The 22,076-nt window shown below is 31.8% G+C and overlaps 1 protein-coding gene across 1 annotated transcript in view; it reads right to left on the bottom strand.

Moving 5' to 3' along the window:
* TMEM8A (Transmembrane protein 8B) overlaps positions 1-22,076 on the bottom strand; it is a 60,943-nt gene that overhangs the window by 21,406 nt on the left and 17,461 nt on the right. Inside the window, exons 7-10 of the mRNA XM_051212313.1 lie at positions 20,149-20,313; positions 10,792-11,114; positions 6,140-6,284; positions 1,593-2,021 (exon numbers count right to left, since the gene is read on the bottom strand). Coding sequence (XP_051072483.1) covers positions 1,593-2,021; positions 6,140-6,284; positions 10,792-11,114; positions 20,149-20,313 — 1,062 coding nt within the window. The remainder of the gene's footprint in view (positions 1-1,592; positions 2,022-6,139; positions 6,285-10,791; positions 11,115-20,148; positions 20,314-22,076) is intronic.

Raw genomic sequence — 22,076 nt, 5'->3', positions numbered from 1 at the left:
AACGAAGTATATATCTCAGTCAGTGAGTATTTAGGCTAGTTCTTAAGTGAATAATATCTCTAGGTGTGAAATGATGAATCATTTCACAGATTACTAAATTGAAAAGAAGAAAACAATACAAATTTGAAGCCTTACTTCAATTTTAATATCTGCAAATTAAAGATTAATTATATTGATGTGTGACAAGCATATACTTTACTGAAAATTGAAACCTGATTAGGATTTTGATCATTTTTTTTTTGTTTAAAAGTTAATTTATTGGGACCACTAACTCAAATTTCCTAAAATTCAATCCCACTAATAATTTAATTTACTTATATTTATTTTCTCGACTGAAGAGCTTGAAAACACTGACTTATTTATCGTAAAACAATTAGAAAATAATTAGCTAAGAAACACTTAGATAAGCTACAGTTTATTTAACAAAATTGCTGTATCACGAAAAAAATAGGGGAGAAGAAAAACAGAAAATGTTTAAACATGGTTAGAATTTTGATTTTGAACAATTTAGTTAAAAATTTAAAATGCAATACAGTAACTTTGCCTTGGGTTAAATATTCGACTGTGGTAGAATAAATAACCTGAGAAAATGAGAGACTATGTGAAAACAACGAAAGTTGATCAATAGGAGAATTTTCTATTAATAGAATTATACAAAATCCCCATTCAGAAATGTTTGAAAACTACAATATACAGAACATGAGAGTCACTGGTGTAACTTTCAAGAAACCTAATCTACCAACTTAAATAATTTATGATATAATATTCTAACCAGAGACTGTCAACAGTAAGCCTAGATTCTTGGCGAAGTTAGTTTTCCATCTAAATAACCCCTGTTATTACAACCAGCAGACTATATTGCTTGTAATAAAAATCACTAAATATATTCTGTTGTAGTCAATGAAAGCTATTGCAAAACTATACCACATGAAACTTTTTGTAATTTGCTAATGGAAAACATTGCTATCGTGCACACTAATCTCATATAACAGTATATAATCTCTTGAGAAATTTTAGTCAAACTCAAAATTTTAAATTTTAATAACAAAAAGGATAACACTTCCTTTTAAAATATATCGTTTGTGGCTAGTATTTGAATCAATGAGGCATGTTTCACTCGATTTGCAAACCGACAACTAAGTGAGTCCATATCCCAATGCTGATGTTCACACTACAACTAGAACCAAGTAGCCTTCAAACACCAAGACTAATCAGAATTCAATCCTGAATATCAAAAACGCGATAATTCAAATCCTTTCTAAAAGCTAATCGGTTTGAGTCTTGGTGTAAACATCAACACTGTGATGTATGTACACTAGTTGACGAGTCCCAGAAAAAAAAACACTCACGTTCCGTATTTAGATGCCAGCCACAATCCATCTATTCTAAAAGCTTGTGATTACACTTGTCAGTCGTCTGACTTCAATATTTGTATATTTATAATTGACATGAATTTAAGTCGAATTTACATTTTACCTCCGACAAACAACAATACTTAATAAAATTATATATATATATATATATATATATATATATATATATATATATATATATATATATATATATATGAAGTACTAAAATTATCAACTTACTGTAGAAAAAAGAAAAGTGTATCCATAAACTAATGCCGGTATCCAAAGTCGATGAATAACAGTCAATAGAATTGCTGGTATAAAACCGAAATTGGACAAAGCCAATATCAATGCATCATATGATAATATTTGTCTATTAGGATAGAGTCCAAAAGTTTTAAAATAATCTATAGGTAATGGCATACAACCTAGTCCACCATAACCAATAGGGCAAGCACATGTCGATACATGAACTGATCTTTGAAAAAGATTAATACATATACCTTCACCTGGTATTTTACCAATTTTTTTAACTGGAACATAATTAAATGGACTATTATATTTAAAATGATGATTTTCTTTATCAGTATTATCTTTATTACTACCATCATATGACCACCATGGTGGACGCCATCGTTGGCTACCATCTCTAGAACGTGATGTGTTTACCTAACATCAGAAAAAAAATAAAGGTAACAGATTTTTCTATTGATGTAAAGTATGTAAAATGATAATGCAATTAGAACGAAAAAATAAACATACTTGGTATACTAGCTTTAGAGAGATTATTAAACACTCTAAACCCGTTTTTTAGTCGATCCTAAGATTTTACCAGTGAAATCTTCAAGTAACAATCTATCAAATATTTTAATCAAGAAAACTTACTTGCCTTATCACCTACCTAGTCCCGAGATGATGGCTAGTGAAGTAGATTAAAAGAAAACTAGAGCGACTAAACCAAGATGTGGCATCAACCAAAGAGGCCATTGATCGTTAAACTGAGCCATGTTAGTACATAAAGACAATATAAATTCAATTGTTATTGTTTACTTGAATCTTCCAATTGATGTTTAGGACCGCAATTGATCAGTCTCTTATTAGCATATGTGCACACTGCGTATTACCTCGATATTGCCTTAATTTACAAGCATTATAAGCAAAGATGGATAGTGGCTAGTAGTGGGATCCAGGACGCGCGTTTCGTCCTACTCGGAACTCATCATCTGGGTGTACATGCATCTCAAGGTTGATGTTCACTCTGGGACTCTAACCCACTACCGACCACTTCAAACGTCATTACGTTATCCACTTAGTACTGAGAGCCTGATCAATTGCAGACCTAAACATAAATAGGAAGATTCAAGTAAACAATGCCAAATGAATTTAAACTTCATCACATTGCAGAAGCAAGTGGCTATCAGGACTCAGTAGCTAAGTGGATAACACGATGACGCCTGAAGCGGACGGTGCTGGGTTCGAGTGCCAGAGTGAACATCAACTCTGAGATGTATGTGAAACCAGCTGACGGGTTTCGAATAGGACGAAACGCGCGTCCTGGATCCCACTGCTAGCCGCTATCCATCTTTGCTTACAGACAACACAGTTGAGATAAGCGTGGTTATTGTAACCAGCGTGATATGATGGAAAGAAAAGTCGATTTTCGATTGATTTACTCATTATGAGTTTTACTCAAGATTATTTCCGTTTTGATCCAATGTAAAGATGACTCAATGTAGTATTTGTTTTCTTTTCTCGTATGATATTTTATTCTGTATAATATGCGATATCCTTTTATTCCATTGACATGAACTATGCTCAGTCTGTGATTTGTTATGTCTCTAAGTATTTTTTTATATATGTGATTTCATCCTAATTATTAATCAAAATGGATGTACAATCAATATATAAATGAGTGTATTTTCTATCAGAGTCGTCGTCCTCGTGTTTTGGGTTAATAAATCATCATTTATACCAGTCTTGTGTTCTTACTTTCGCGTCGTGGGAATTTCAGAGGTCCCTCGTTCCGAGTATAAGTGATAAGCGTTTCCGACATAACAATCAGAGACGACCAGATTTCAAAAAGTAGCATTAAAAGAGCCAAGACAAGAAGCATTCAAACGACAAGTTATAACACAGTTCTAGGATGCTTTATGTGAAATGGCTCAAAATCAGTCGCAATGGCGCGTATACATTTAATCTTTATATTCTTATAACGTGAATTTCACAAGTATCCTGGACTATTTTTGATGTGAACAGAGAATCAAGTAGCCTTGACAAACTACGGAATCTATCTTTTGGGGACGTTATTCCGTTCAATTCAAAGCTTGTAAAACAGTAACATTTACTTTTTCCCCCAATCTATTCTACAGATCATAAGCTTTCGTTTGATGCATGATTCACTGGAATAGCCTTTTCTGTTCCAAATCTATTGTAATCTAAACATCATCCTTTGTGCTCTATTTTTTACTCAGATCCCCAGTTTTGAACGTGACTGTATCTTCCTAATTGTTTGTGCGTTGTGGCCTGGTTAGTCATGTATCTTTTTACACTAATCTGGATCGGGAATCAGATCGAAATTGGAAATAGGTTGAGTAGTGTTCCAATTGACTTGTCTTCTCTCTCTCGTGACTGTCAGCCAATTGGATGATAGAATAGTTTTCGTCTCACTTCGAGCTCACTCATACTAGCCTCAAGGTTAGGCCAATCAACCTATCACATCAATGTCTTAATCTAGATTTAGATACAGCAGCGGTTAGGCAAATCAAGGACATAACAATTTTTACTCCAGCAATCAGTATATTTTTATCGATTCATATTAAAAATCCCTGTTCAGTACTACTACGTCTGGTGCTGTTAATACTCCTACTCCTCTGGTATGTAGTTTGGCAATGTAAACCGATGCATATATATGCTTGATCATATATTCCGTACGACTGGTTGACTGTTCAATAAAACGTGGAGACGTTAAACCTGTAAAAACAAGCCCAAACCATAAATACGCAATTTGGCATTGCAAGAAGGTGTTAGATGTAGGATAACCTGATGTGTAGGTCTATGCATTTTGCATCAATGACAGTATGTTTTCTTAAAAGATCCCACTAGTAAGTGAAATTTCTGTGTAAACTCAAAAACATCATTGCGTAATTATTTGGTTTAACATATCGTCAGTAAACTTATTAGATTAAGTATAAGTACAGAGAGAGCAATAACATTTTGGAAATAAGTTTAGCGTTGTGTTAAAAAAATAACAAAAAGAAACATTTTCAGCTTCTCAACTTACAAGTAAAAACATTTCTCAGTGTTTGATGTGTCAGTGATAGGAATTCATGATTGGTTAGTGGACGAAGACATATCCAGCTATACTAAATGAGAGACACTATAATATTGTGAACTCCTTCCCGCTACTGATTACACAAGCTAATTGTTCGAAATCCCAGTGTAGATTATCTGGTTCTCAATCATTGGCCGCAATTATGTATCTATGTATCGTGTGATCTAATATAGTGACCTAACCATCGGGTGTCGTGATAGAGTGCGCTCAGTCAATTATCTACTGTATGATCGTGTCATAGAACTGATATCGACAAATTATTTATTTTTGCCATTACAACACTTTAATAGCATAACTTACACTTCTTTATTAGAAGGGAATGGTGAAGAAACACTAATCGAGGTAAGTTTATATGAAAAAGATTACGATGTTATTAAATTTTCAGAGTGAATCATATGGGAAAGTCCAGAATACAAGTGAATCAAACTTCAATGCTATGAATATCTTGAAGTATAATTTTACATTTTTACATATATTTATTCTACATAAAGACTTGTTACTTATTTAACTCAAAAGTAAGTCTAAAACAGGACGGTTTTAACTCTCAACCGAGTCAAAAATTTTCGCATGTATTTCAAATAATTCAGTTGAGAAGGTCAGATAGCTGATAATTTTCATGACTAATGAAGTGGACATCAAACGCTAAGCCAACAATTTATACGAACCGAATGCGACTGAACACTCCACAGACAATCAGACTTCAACCGTTCCTAACACACTAGTAAAATATGAATAAAACGACTGGTCTTCTTCAAAAATTTTTCTACTATCTCTATAAAAAGCGATATTACTTTACGACTAGTCTGTGTATGTAGTTTGAAAATAACATCGAAAATAATACGATGAATTAACTTATTGGATCATAAAGTTACCGATGAGCGAAAAATAAAACGACGGCGTACATATTCTAAGCTCATTGAGAAATTTCGGAATGTAAAAAAATATAAAAAATCATATGGTCAAGTCAAAACAGAAAAGAATTTTTTAAAAATATTCCGAGCCAGCAGTAGGTATCTTTGGCTTTTACAGACAGAATAAGTGTGACTTATACAGCTGACTATATGAATCCCTACTAAATTTCCTAGTTGTTATTCTTACGATATTATTATGTAATTTGAGTAATTACTCTGGAAAGGAATTATGAAATTAAATAATTCTGAATACTATTTAAAGTGTGTACATATTAGAAGATTATAGTCTGTTATTTTTTGTTGTTAATTGAAAGTAGTAGATTTCGGATTGATAAAAATCTTAATTACACATTGCACATAAAGGAAATAAATAAATAATCATTATTTTGCAATTTTACACAAACGAAACAATTATGAGAATGACGATTATTTCGATTTTCAAACTTCTTAGTGTAACGAAAAACCAGTGGGAAAAAAAGCAAGAAAATATTGATATTGATCAGTGAAATTATTCAAAGAAATAAATCGATATAAGAAAAGCTTACTATTAATTCATTCGGATATAGGAGGCGAGATGGAGCTATTGTAGCTCCTTCACCGATCTGTCGACAATGATTATTTATGCATGGAGTTGAACGTATTATTAGTGAAACATCAATTACTGCTGACTGATCCAATCCACAAAGTGCACTTGGTTTTTCAACAAAAAAAGAGGACAACACAAATATGTTGGGTAGTAGTGGTAGTAGAACGAGGAGTATGCATTATACGTTTATAACTGAATTTATACAACCGAATCAGTCGTTATAATGATCATTTCTTATTTTTAACTAAACGGAAAACTATTACAAGTAAGTTTACGACATATCTTCATAAAAAATAGTGTTTTATTAACCGGTAATTGGAAAACCAGTGAATACTAAGGACATCTCTACTCTATTCTCTTTTCTATCAATAGCACTATGCAACAGTAATTATTATTAAGTGGTTGGAAGTACTCAACATGAGATCTTAGACCTAGTTTCTTGTTATTTTGCACTTGCTAGTATGGGATACTAGTTATCTTGACCAGTGACAAATAGCGCAAAATATAAGTTCAGGGACCCCTGTCGATTAACTTCGACTACCTAAAATGTCAAAACAGTACAAGAGATATCTAGACACTTAGACTAGTGGCCAAATGTGATCAGCACTAAAGGACTAGATAAATAAGAAATTCGTGACTATTCAGTGATCAATCAATTATAAATAGCAACTACTCAAAAAACGACATGACAACCAGGTAAGTCATTGAGTTATTTGATTTGAAGTTAAACAACCCAAAGCAATACAAGTGTAGGTTAAGATTTAAGTCCATACATTGAAGAAAAAACAGTATTCCTACAGATATGTAGTATGGAGAGAAATAGAGTGAGGACAGAAAAAAAGTGAGGCATAAGATAGAAGAAATTCATTGCACGAAAACAGTCTGCATATAATGTGTCTTCATAACAGTGTAGTGTGTATTTATAACATACAACCCTTTTTCCCCGCTTATTCTCAATTTTTCTACACGCTAAGATAGCAATAAACTCAATTGTTTCAGGATATATAAACATAGAAAGACAGACACATACATATGTACATATGATGTATATTCATAAATATTGATTACAGGGAACAGAATAACGGAACACATGCATGCGAACAGACGTACATCACAACATTGAACAAAGAACCGTGTGAATAAAAACAGAGAAAAAAGATACGTGTACACAAAAGACATGAAACAGAACAGTTGTTTTTAATGCATACAGAACAGATGAAAAAGAAGATACCAGCTCTCTAACACAGCTTAAAGAAAAAATCCTAACTATGTAAATAACTTATTATTATTATTATCTCACTGTTGAATTGCAAGATTTAATGGATCTATGGATAATTTCCATTTCCTAAATGATATTCATTGAGTTCAATCGCGTCAGTTGTGAAGTTACCCGATGAGGACAATCGAAGTTGACCACGTAGTATCCCAGAATAATCGATATTAGACCTGTATACTATTAGATCTTAAATCAATGTTCTAGAAATTAAGCACTCATTCGCGATACCGAAGGTCCTAGATTCTATTCTTGGTTCCTGAGTCTTGGGTGCTTACTTTTGAGGAAACACATACTAGGATAAAGTGAATGTTCATCGCTTTCATATTTTCATTGATTGTTTAGTTTAGATACGCTCGTTTTTTTAGAAAAAAAGTTGTAGCAGCATACCTGTACAGATTTAAATAGTTATGTTTAATATGACTATTTTAGAATCCAACATTTTAAGGTTACGAAGAAAACATGAAGAACTCCAAGAAGAAAAATATAACACAAATTTATTTTATTTAAACAAATAAACATTGGTACGAAGAGGCACCAAATATACATGCACCACACTTCGCCATTCAATGCAGATGAGAACTGGAATACTGTCCAGGAGCCCAAAATGAGGCAGAAAATTTTCTTAGTAGCTGCTTCCTGAGCCTTCGACCTAGAGGTCTAATCCACAAGTCAATGGAGCAATGTTAAGAGGTGCAGTCTCATGGTAGCCAGTGTCCATGAATGCGTTCATACGCCCTTTGTCCCTGCAGGATTCCGGAGCCCATGTGCACCGTTGGTTTGGAATCGGGGTCTTACAACTCCTCTAGTTGGATCCTCCATACCCACCTACCCGGTCTAAGAGCCGTACATTCGCTTATATCCTCTCGATTTCGTAAGTAACACCGCTGCGAGGAAGCGGTGAGTAGGAACTCTTTGGCAGTGACCGTATACGCGTGGTTCAATGACAACTAAAACCCAATATTCTCAGTTTTATGTTAAGAAAGATATCAGCAATTATTATAGAGTACTACAAAACATTAAAAAGAATAAATTGTATTAAAAGATTCTAAATTGATATATTACATATTTATTGGACATTCATATCAGGTACATCTGATATTTATTAGTTATATTAATATTATATATCTGTGGATAATATAAAATCAGTGTAAAATTACACACTTATACGGTATACATTCCTAAATTACTGAGTTTATTTCAATAATACTTCTCCAATTTGAGGAACTGAATAATTTATTCACTACACTTCTACGGACAATAATTGCAATAGTGTAGAAAGTAAATTATATTGTTAAAATTGTATAGTGTATTCATTGTTGGATGTGATGATTCACACCACTCTCCCCTCCCTTGGTGCGATAAGAAGTGTCCAATTGAAATTTCCCTTCATCTAATGAAACAAAAATATCTAAATAATAATAAGTGTCGACAGCTTCACTCTGTCATCTTTGGCCTTCTAACTTATACAACAACGCACGTAGAAGTCATGAACACAGAGGATATAAAGAAGAGTGGAGAATCTATAGAAGCTTGGCACTCAGATCAATCAGCAATCAATAAACATATAGAAACCGACCCAATTTATCAACTAATTAGAAAACTCATGGACAAATGTAAGATCAAGAATCAAGTCAAAGGGTGAGACAATCGAAAGGAATGTGCAGACAACGACGGGTCAATAACAACCAACCAAAATTAAGATGGAAAAGACAAGTCGCCAGTCATATGTGAGAGAATTCTAACACCCTACTTCTGAGTTGTTAGCTAATGTGGCCTAGAGACAAGGAAAACCAAAGGTAGAGGGTGTAGCACACCTATTTTCAACGCTTCATTGATTAAGTGGCTTAAACAACCTGAAAAGTTACACTTAAATTCAATACTGTTCATTCAGTTGTCCATATAAGTACAAACAACTTAACAAGTGTATCAGTGATCAAATTTTGAGTGTAATGAACATATTCCTTAGAGTAATAGAATGAAAAGGAACTAAAAGGTTGTATGCTTGATGCTAATGAGATAGGGTATATATTTTTACTACTATACAATTCTAATAAGACCACTAAAATGATTATTATCAAAGAAATAATCAACACAAATAAAACGAGAAACTTTTGTAAACACAATAGCCAGAACGATCATGAAAATATGCAGAAATATGTAAGTAATAATGAGGAAATGACTAGTCTTCTACAAAGAGAACAATATATTGTTGCATCTGATTTTAAAGTATGTAACCATTCGTAATAGAAATAAATAGAAGTTTCAAATTAGGTGTAGTATAAAAAGATCCAATTGGCTGTTTAAAAACTGAACAGATTATTATTTAATTCAGCAGATCCAAAGTTTGATAACACAGTTGTACAAATGGAGTGTGATGATGTTTAGATAATTCGAGAACAATACAATCAAGCCAGAAAAAAGAGGAGAGGAAAACTTGTTTGCAGAAAGTATTCAACTATTAGTGTATGCTGCATAGTAACATAATGCTCTCTTAAACTGATAGATTAACAATAAGAGTAAGATTTCAAAGTAAAAACACAGTCCCAGATACTTTGAATCACAGTATACATCGTTATCTAACAATTCAGTTACCAATAAATATATAGGAGAACGAATGGTAAATTTTTTTTGGAAATTCGAAAAGTTTTCACAAAACTCTTATATTAAGATAGAAAGAGGTATGTAGATATACTCGGTAAAAAAATAAGTTACTAAAGGTCATTATTTTAAATTCACCATTTAACATACATCGAGTCTCGGAGTGAACATCATCTCTGGGATCGAGGTGTAGCCGACTGATGTGTAAAAATGGAACAAAATGTGCATCCTAGATTTCACTGCTAGCCACTATCCATCTCTGATTATAATTCTTATGACTTAAGATAATATCGAGGTAATCAGCACAGGATGCATGTATACCAATAAGAGACTGACCAATTGCAGTCCTAAACATCAATAAGAAGATTCAAACAACCAAATACAAGATGAATTATGTCGAATTTCTGACTCAAAGTTCATTATTTATTGCATAGTGAAGTTACTTACAGTTGATGAGAAGTTTTAATATAAAATGAATTTATTCTCTGAGAACTATGTTGTTTACAATTAATTTATAATTAATATAAGTAATCAGATTTATTCAGTTCTTTACGTGAAACAAACAAACAAAATTTCACTTTTACTTCTGGTACAATATGTTGACAAAACTACAGAATAACTTTAGATGTTGCGAAAGAATGATCTAATTTTTCCATCGATCATTCCAAATAAAAATATACGTTTATTACTCGAAATAGTCAACATTTATAATCACGAAAGAAAACCAAATTACTTACTCATATTCTGTGTAACATTCAGGATATAAACTAAGATACCAGCGTCCAGGTGTTGGATAAGGAAAAAATAAAAAACTTCGATCTACACTTTCATTGAAAGAAGTATCAAGATTGGGCGGTCGTTCACTTCGACGTGGTGATTGACTAGAAGCGAAAACTTTCGGAGCAGCAGATGAAATAGCATGAGCTACAGATACCGCTAAACCATGATCTGTAGCTAAACGAATCCATAAAGGACATTGACGAATATTTGTGAAACCTTTTGGTGTATTAGTTAAATGTCTAGCAAAACAACCATGTAGAATAATTTGACGTGGTAAAGGCTGAGTAATAAGAAAAAAATTGAACAGATTTTATTATTATTTTTAATAACTCATTGTGACTAAATACATTTTAAAAAATATTATCCAATATTAAATGCAATTTTTGACTTATTTCGTACGCATGTTTGATATAATGACAAACGAAACATCATGAAAGGAAAGTATGATACCTTCTTTGGTTTATAATATATAACTGTATTTAAACCAATTCTAGAATTCGCTCGAATAAATACCTACATTGTAATATGCAAAATCAAATTTTCTTGTAGGGTTACACGAAAACTATGTGTAATTTGATTTTCGATCATTGTCTAGCAAAGAAAATGTTACAAGAATGTGTAAGGTAGGATTTTCTTTTAATAAAAGTAAGATAGAACGATGAATAGAGGAAGGAGTGATTCAATCTCTATGTAAAAATAATTTTAAATTACAATTTTTAGGCTCGGGAAGATTGACGTACTTACCACGAAAAACGCAACTATAATAACACACATACACAAAAAAGATGGTGGATTTTGTATTATCACTAACAAAAGATTCTACTTGATAATTTAGAGTAAATAGATAAATAGAGAATTGGGTAGATTGTTTGTAATAAAAATGATACGTTGATAACTGTTAAGTCAGCAAAAAGAACATTTTCTATATTATATATAAGTTCCTTTTTCGGACGACAAATAATTAATTCAAGTTAATTAAGTTTCAATACCAAGAAGTTTTTCTATGTTCAAAATTCTTTAAAAATTTGGTGCTCAGTGAGAATGTACTTAATTCATATACAATTCAAAAATAAATCAGTCTCTTCTAGGGATTTCGAATATCATCATTTAGAGTCACCAATTCATTCACAACAATAGATTTCAGTTAAGCTAGAAACTTTATTACATAACAATCAGTTAGAACTGACGAAATAAAGGCCGTTTTACTAAGTGCATAAAATATGAAACTACCAGAAAAGAGCATATTCAAGGATGTTGAGGACATCTACTATCAATAATTTACTAACAGTGAATGTATGTTATGATTTACTTGTTGATAAACTACCCATAAACCGTTAATAATTTATATGAAGGCTTTAGTCAACGATCAGTTTTCGATTTATAAACTAAAAACTAGAATTTTCTCGATTTTGTTTTTTGTTCACCTAACATCAAACTTTCAGCGAATTTACTAGGTTGCTTATCTAACCACACTGGACAATGCTCGATAAAAGCGACCATAAACTGTTCGGATTGTTTTCCCTAAGTAACTGATTCCACGGAAGTAGGCTAAATTACAAAAACGCATATTAGCAGCTAAACTCGGAAGATCATTTCTTTCATGTGAATCGGTAGTTTACAGAAAGTCGCAAAAATGAGAAGCAATGTGAAATGCACTAGAATCCATGAGTTTTGTAATAGGTAGCTAAGAAAAATTGAATTGGTTCATAAAACTAAGACATTTTACGAAAACTTGTTTGAATTACGTGGAGAACTGATTCAAAATCCAGAATCTGATAATAATAGTTAGAATGGAATACTATTCCCGTGCTATACATGAAACGAAATTCAGTTAATCCATGTGAATACGAAGATCATAAAGACTTTTGTGGAGATATAACAATTTGCACACAAGTGATTAGTAACTAAGATTTAATTAGGTGTGTATAACAGACAATCAAGTTTGTCCGTTTTGATTAAAATAAAAAGCAAATGACATACGAATTGAAATGTAATCATATAAATAGAAAATCCTGTTTGGAGTGATCCTTCAATTAAATCAGTTGTTCGATAAATTACTACTATTTCGCTATGAATAACTTTGAATGCTTTCATGACTGCAAGACATTAATTAAAACCAATATAAAAGAAATATACTTTCGTTCTTTATAAAGAAAACCAGGTTGACTAAATTTTAAAGGCTAACAATAGGAGATAAATTATTCTGTTATGGTTCGAAAAATTTCTAAAATCGTAAGATGATTCACTCGGCCTAAAACAACCATATACAAATTTGTTTAATATAAAGTCAGAGAAAACAAATAGTTCGAACAGCACTTTGTTATCAGATTACAGAGCAATCCAGATAGAATGCTTTGTTCTGCTGTAGATTTCATCACCGAAAAAATACCAAAAAGTGAATGAAAAACATTCCCTCAAGTATTTTCAAAAGAATTCATTTGTTACACAGTTATTATTATATGGTGTTTTACATTCATTTCCAATATCAGGAACAATGCTACATAGAAAATAAAAGAAAATCCATTAGCATAAAATCTATCAGAAATTAATCAGTCTAACAATTAATATCATCAATTAAAGCCAAACAGTATCGACTAAATGACAGGAAGTTGTTCAGTTTTAGGAAGCAAGCTGATGGATCTTGAATTGATAAGAGATACGTTAGGACAATATTGATTTATTGTTACTTTTTAAAAATAATTAGTGTGGAGAGAGAAGTAACAACAATAATATTAGCTATTAATAATAATAATAATAATAAAATTTCCAAAAGTTGACGCACCGAATTTGTCTAAAACTTTCGGCACATCACCATGTGATAGACAGACATGATAACAACGAATTCTTTGAATAAGGATAATTATAAATTGGAAAATAGCTGACATGGATTGGACTCCATTGGTCATGATTTCACATTAGAAATCCAGGAGTTTCACCTTGAAGTTAGTCACTGGTGAGCACATGACTATTAACAGTATGAGGATTTGTGAAGATTGCAGCATTTTCACAGTTGAATTCACGAGTTGATCTAAGCTAGACTACCATTGAAAACCTGGAAGTGCTGGACAGTCATTTATTCCTAGTATGGGACTCCTGAGCAGCGCGCATCCACGATACCGCACGCGAGAGTCGAACCCAGGAATTTCGGTCTCGCGCGCGAATGCCCAACCTCTAGACAACTGAGCAGACATCCGACGGTGTTAATGTCTGGCTCTCACTTGTTGGTAGAAGGTGAATCGACAATACAAAAAATATATTAGAATGAACAAGATGTTTATAAAAAAGACAAAGGTAGAAAAACGTAATTCATTTTAAGCTGTGTTATCTAGTGTATTAGATTATTTCTGTTTAACTCGAGACATACCTATTCAAGAGGCATATACAATCTCAACTTGCGATAAATAACTTCATACATATTACTGTCAAACTTCAGTATGCCTACACTTTTGGAGTTTTGGATAAAATCTATCTGTAAAAATCAATCTTGAATGTTTTTGTGAGTTATATAAGCGGCTTGAGTTGATGTTATCAGTCAGTTTATCTACTCATTAAGTCAAAATTATTGAGTTGGTAGCCACACAATAAGTTAAGTAGTGACTAAACTGAACCTATGATTGAATATTTGCAATTTTTGTATCGTCGAGTTCTAAAGATTATTTCCCATTGTCGTATAAAAACACCACATACAAAGCTCTACTTAATAATTCGAACACTTTACCTGTAATCTTGATGGTAGTAGTATACGAAAATTAACATTCTATTCGAATTCAACTTAAAATTCAGATTATGGAAACTGACACATTTTCACAAATAGGTGAGGCGAACAAACAGACATAACTACTACGCTTTACTCAAACAACTCCACTCGGCAACAACTCAGGAAATTTTCCAAAAGTCAGGTAAAATGCCGAAGATACTTCAAACAATCAGCGCTCTTTGGAAAATTCCAAGAGAAATCTCGAAAACGTCGGACTATATTTTCTCATTTTTGATTAGATAATTACCGAATGATACTAATTTTAGCATCGTTCTACGAAGCTTCTAAAATTTTAATATCACTCGTAGAAAGCTGAGGTAATTTGGATCATAGGCTTTTAGCAGTTAGGAAACAATCAGGGAGCACTGGATAGCTATTTCATCCTAATTTTGGGACTTCTCACATCGCGCAACCACGACTCTATCAGGAGCGAAACCCGGAACTTTCAGGTCTAGCAGCTAATGTTATATACCACCAGGTTGGCATCCAACAGTCAACACTTTCAATTCCGAAATGTACAAAATTTTCAGAGAAACACCTTATAAAACTAAGTTAAAGTAGTATAGTATTCGCTAGCAGTGAGCACCCATGATACCACAGGAAATTCGTCCCTCTGCGCGAATGAAATATCATGGATTGATTGGAGTTAGACTTGTACACCATTGAATACCGGGTCAGCGGCATTCATCTGAGCGAACAAAAGTCTTGGGTTCATCTCCAGGTTATAGGATCAAGGATGCGCATTGCTGAGGAGCCTTATACCAGGACGAAACGATCATCCAGTGCTTCCAGTTTCTTAATGATAGTTTAGCTTAGACTGGCCTCAATAAAATTTAACAATCTCCAAAACCCCTAGCTGTTCGACTTCCTATGGTTTTTGATAATCCTACAGATGGTGGTGATTCACGATGAAAATCATTCACAAAATACTTGGTGATTTGAACAGATCCTAATATCTTGGTCAAAGTATCAAAGACGAGACAATAATTATGAAAGCTAATAAGCGTATAAAAAAGACTATGTCAATAGAAACATTACATTATTAATTTTCACATTTTATAAAATAATGTGTCTGTGTGTTCATTGAAGAGCCAATAAATGTAGATGACTTACAGTTAGTATAAAACAGAATTAAAAAGAAAGATGATAAAAATGATAGCATTTTATTAAATCATAACACTGACGGCGACAAATAATGAGACAAAAATATGTTATGCAATTGAGTGATTACATAGACACATGTAGATTTTAAGAGGTGATAATTAAGTTTAACAATCTTGTATGCTGGTTATTACAAGATATCATGAATTTCGATATGGTGAAGAAGGATTTACATGGTTTGAGTGTCAGTGACCTAAGAAATTGATTTCTTTTCGCAAATGTTCATAACATATTGAAGAGTAATTATGTTGGTTATATCTGTTGGCTGATTATAGACGGTTAATTTCATAATACTGTGAATATATGTTAATACAGTTACTGATTAATCAATATCAAGTATGACTCAGTTTAGTTTACACAAATCTGACTATTCATCGTTGTTAACAAAACACAAAAATCAGTATGTTTTAGACCAAATTCTAATTTAAGTGTCAAATAAATCCTTATCTATCCTCTTCGTGCTCTACCTTGCATTGCGTGAACCACAAGTTCGAATAGTTAGTAACAGATGTCCGTTGACGCGTTTTTTGAGGGTCAATAAAGATTTCCATTTTCACCAGTTTTGTCACCTTATTTGCTTAGCGTAAATCACACGATCCGTTGTTCAAAATCAGTGGTTTTTTAGTTTCAAGTATTACAACAAATTGCTATGCATGTAGAGTCTGAAAATGCGACCGAAAATGACTAATCAATCTTATATATATATATTAAATACTAAGAACATAAGTCATGCACACTGAAGAATGATCCAAATTCATTTGACGTAACAAAAGTAAAGATAATTTTTTATTATCTAAGCAACTCACTATTACATAAACAAATAGAGTCGGTATTGCGAAACATAATAGATTTTGGAAAAAAATGTAACTAGATGATTGAGGTACACAACTTTCCATCATTTAACTACAAGTTCTAACCCCATATTGCTTAAGTCGGTTTGAACAACTGAGCAATATCACTAGTTGTTATTCAGAACATACAGCTTAAAACTCAATACATTGATCTTTAGCTGTTTAATGAGCTGGATTACTTTTCGATCTTGTCAAGATGTAAATTTAGCGAGTTATAAAACATGTAATGACTTAATTAGTTGTACGGTTTGCCGATTTTCTCAAGTGTCCATGGAAAATACTTGATAAAAAAGTTCAAATCAAATAGTCAGAAAAATAGCACGATATAAGTATTACGGGCACTATTCGACCTATTATGAACTGTAAAAGTAAATGAAATACCGATGACTAGTTATTGATATTCAAAAGCTAATAAGTATTCTACAAATTCAAAATTGATAATCACAATGGGAGCAATCATTTAAATCATAGTTAGAGAGTGATTATAAACAAAGGTTATTACCTAATAGATAATTTAAAGCATTCTCAATCAGACATAAGAAAATTTTAATTTAAAACTTGACCTTAGAAAGGAATTATTAAAACATATTCATAAAGCGTTCTTTATCGATTGAGACCTAGAAGTTTATTCGAAATTCTAAACGAATATATATTTATATATCTCATATGAGAAAAGAGGAATTCTTGGAAAAAATATAAATACGGACTATTAATAATAATAATAATAATAATAATCGAAACACTGAATACGGAAACAATGAATATAACAATCGAATACCACTGAAAAATTCCCATTCTATTGAAACACAATTGATATGATCGAAGAATATTCTTTTCAATAATTTCTCATCAGGTTCTACAATTATCTCATATCCAAATTAATAATCCATAAAATTGGCCACAGTTAAGGCAGAGTACATCATTTAAAGTTGTAACATGTGAATCAAGAATTGTTGTTTGTCATATAAATGAAATTACTATAAATATCCACAAGAAACGCCTTTTGATAAAATAAAATCGTTAATGTTGGGGTTGACTAATATGAAGTGTTAACTTGAATCAGTTTATAAGTGAAATGAAATTGTGAGATTAGAATAAATATGGTCAACATGGGATGAGAGAGAGAGAATAATGTAATTAGAAATTAGAAATTACGTAATATGTATAGTGATATGAATTAGGTCAGATTTATTAGAAAGGGGTGGATGTTGACAAGCAATTCTTCATTCATATGATACAGTTTTAAATGATGTACTCTGACTTAAATCTGGCCAATTTTATGGATTATTAATTTGGATATGAGATAATTGTAGAACCTGATGAATAATTATTGAAAAGAATATCCTTCGATCATATCAATTGTGTTTCAATTGAATATCATCTATGTTTGTCAAATAAGAATAGTCCGTTTTTTTTATATTGTTGACTTATCCGTAAGAATTAACTTGTATTTTTGAAGAAACATTCACCAACTAATTAGTTAGAATGATTAAAAATATAGTTGTTTATTCAATAACCATGATATCAGATAAGTATCAGAAGGGGTTTTGTGGAGATTGTGGTAATTTCAACAGTTGAGATCGTGAGTCAATTGAAGATAGACCACCATGGATAAATATATGTAATAGTAACCAGTAGAAAGAGATTGAGGTTGAGATTTTAGAATGATATTTGAAGACTCTCCTTTTATATTTTGGTTGCAACAAAGTTCAAAACTCACTGAATTACGAAGAATCATTTTGTATTGAATAAGTATTAGTTGTTGATTGTTATTATAATTAGATAGATGAATAATTTCTTAATTTCAGCATTAACTTTATTGTATATAACATCTCAAGTGATATTATGGCATTTAAAGATGAAGAACACTTTTGTAAAAAGAATTATTATTTTGAGGTAAGTGGAAAGGATTTTAAGTAGCAATTAAATACCTGGTAGATGAATTCTTTAATCAAAGAAGACATTCCGTAACAATGAGGACAAGTAATGATAAGCATAGTTTAACGAAAGTAAGTTATCGAACTTAATCCATTCCCTGTTTAACGAGCTTGCGTTAGTCATGATAGTCACCTAGTTTTTGGGTAGGTCTAGAAAATAGTTTAATGACATTAAAAATACCTAGAGCAACGAATTTGACCATTTGTCAAAGTCACAGTATAATGCATAGAAGTTCACTGTATGTTTTATGTATGAAGCATGATTGTACAGAATGAATACGACGAAACGGTTAAAAGTATCCAACAAGAGAAGACTCGAAAACATTGTTTCAGTAAAACAACGTCAATAAATGAGTAATGTTAAAAGTATGGGTAGACTTTTAATTAAGAAAATGTCCATCAGTGAGGTTATGAAAGTGAATCAAATAAGGTAACGCTTTTTACAAGCCTCATTGACTATCCCAGTAAACATATGCAACGATAAAATAATGTGACATCTCATCTCTAAAATCAATATGCACATATTTAATCTTTTAAGCAAACTGTCATTATCGAGAGTACAATAAAATGGATGTTAACTTTTTTCGACGCGCTTATTTACTTTATGGTCCACTTCCGATCTGTCACTAATGATAAACCAAGTTCGTAACATTATACAAATGATTTCGTTACAATACTATTTCTCTGTCTTCTAAGTAGTTTTCGCTATTCTTCATACTTCAACACGCGATTTTAACATGCAATTATTTTATGTAAATAATTTGTTTTTGTTCACGCTTCACAAACCATTTTTTTGCATTAAGTTATTTCAAAATGTCAATTTGTTACTTTATTGAACATCCATAGGATTGTGTTCAGATATCCTTCAAGATAACTAACGAGTGATTGTTGAATTTTATTGAGATCATGAATTGATCTATGGTGGTCTAATAGTGATCGGTTCATACTGTAAAATATTCATAGAGATCATGTATTCACTTGGTTTTATAGTGGAAACCTGGAGTCATATGTGTATATCGAATGAACAAAACATGATTAGATTCGTTTTTCCAATAGGCAAGCCGACAAACATATTACTGGTTTCTTAAATATTACTGGTTGAAACAACTCTTTCGCCAAACCTTTAAAACTACTAGTCATAATTTAATAGAAAACATCCATTTAGTTAACAGTTTATAATCATTGCATATTTTTGTGTATTGGGGTACTTACTATTGCAGATAAATGCTTTGAACTATACCTTTTTTCAGGATGATTTATAAGCACTTTTTGTGTCATAAACACATTATCATTACATGGATTGCGAAGTTTCAGAAAATAAATTATTTGCGCAAAGATTTATTTATTAAACAGTTTGGTAACCATAATCAAAAAGATAAAAGGAATTTTCATCCCGAACAGACGTCAGCTAAAGTATCGTCACTTGAAATTAGTGAGTGCCCACTGCTGAAGAATACAAAATTAGGGCAATACGAAAAATCTAGTGTCTTTTAAGTTTCAACAAGTATCCCACCGACATCAGTTTGTATAAAATCAACGGAGTGACTAGTAAAATTATAATAATGTCACACTCAAATATTTAACTAACAAGCTACCATTATTTCTTACCTCTCTATATGTTTCATTGAATTGCCAAGAAACATTTAATGCATTAAGTTGTAAAGCAATCTCAAGAACACTTGACATATCCATTACTGAATTTAATGTTATCGGTATGACTACAATATGCCATGGTTTTAAATGAAGTAGACTGGCGTATCGACCAAAATCAGGCTGTAAAACAAATCCATACAAATATGTAGGAGAAGATAACAGAGAGTAAAGCTGTGTTAAACTATAAATGTACATGATTCTATTAAAGACAATTGTACAAACTGATGTTGGAATAAAAGTATATTTTAAAGTTTGTGATAATTTATTCATTAAAAAAAAAAATCTAGTAAAATGAGACGGTATACAAGAATTTACATCAGAAGTTTACTGACTACATTTTCCATTTGAATAATCATAAGGTATGATATTTCATGAAAAAATTTATTGAAACTCATTTCAAATGTATTTGCTGAAAAGCGTTGTGTCAGTATATCAATCGTAACAATAGGACATGGTGGAATTGTTCAACGGTCCAAGTTGCAACATTTCACATCAAAATACTGGTAGTAAATAAATAAGATACATAAAACAAAGTAGTCGAAACATTGGTGGTATCTGTTGTGATAAAAATTAAATTTACAGAATTTTGATCTAAAAGTGAAGATTTATTTGAAAAGTGAAACTGAACTCAAGATTTAGGAAAAGACAAAGAAATATAATGACAAATTCCGGGCCGTTCCATCCACGGTTTCCAACTACAGATTGTGATTGTGAAGCGTATATATGTATCTACTAATGAAGATCAGTAAAGAATGACACCTCTGTGTAGGTGATGGTCGGAGATGTATAACTCATGTCCAAGTCACTTAAGCTAATGGAAGTTTACGGCCTCCTTAATCTATTTCCATTCTATACTTGATCACTCCATGTATAACTTCAAAATTACTCACTTGACCGTTCCCATTATAGTCGAGAAATGTCTCGAAGTGCAGCTTATGGATATTTTTTTCTATAGATAGACCGACACAACCATATATATATACATGATTTATCAAATGATTTTCTTGGTCAATAATGTTAAAAGAATTCAATTTTAATCGTAACCAAAATGTGAACTACTTTCTTACAATCATATTTATTATTTTTTTAAAAAAAGAGTCATAAAAGTTATAAAATTATTTATACGAAAATGCCCTGAATAAAAATACTCTTCTTATTTCGATAATAGTTATTTTTAGAAGATTTAAAACAAAGCGCTTACATACAGAGAATGGTAATATATAAAAAAAACCCGTAAAAAGAATATAAATTGTTACATCCCATTATTACCCACCTCTTGAAGAAAAGAATAATTGTTACATAGAGTTGAGTGTGATTTAAACAAAATTAAGTTGGGCGAAACACACATATACATATATATATATATATATATATATATATATATATATATATATAGGTGAAAGGGATGATTTTGAATGATTTTCCCAATTGAGTTGAACAACTAGCTAATGATATTGATTTCAAATAGCCCAACTTTTATCTAATAACTTTGTTCTTAGTGCCAAGAATGCTATAAATATACATGTTGATAATGAATTACAAATACGCGTATTCGGCTTCAAGTTACGTTATTTTGGTCCATAGATGTTACTCAACTTACAAAACCAAAGTAAATATATTTATATATAGTTCGCGCGACTATATTAACCAATGGTTGGAGACTCTAGGTGACATGGCTCAGAATTGATCACAATGGCGTTGGTGTATACATTATGTGTTCTCTTCAACTGGGAGGTTAGAATTACTTTATATCATTCTTCCTACGAACACATTCTTTCTGCCTGCATCACATCTTTATATGAAATCTTTTATACATATATTACTACCGTTGAAGTAACTGTCTCTACGAATTCGGTGTTCATCTTATTGCGTTAACGGAGGTA

This window comes from Schistosoma haematobium, chromosome ZW (assembly GCF_000699445.3).
Source record: "Schistosoma haematobium chromosome ZW, whole genome shotgun sequence".
NCBI classification, from domain to species: Eukaryota; Metazoa; Platyhelminthes; class Trematoda; order Strigeidida; family Schistosomatidae; genus Schistosoma; species Schistosoma haematobium.
This window is presented reverse-complemented; position numbering and strand designations above follow the sequence as displayed.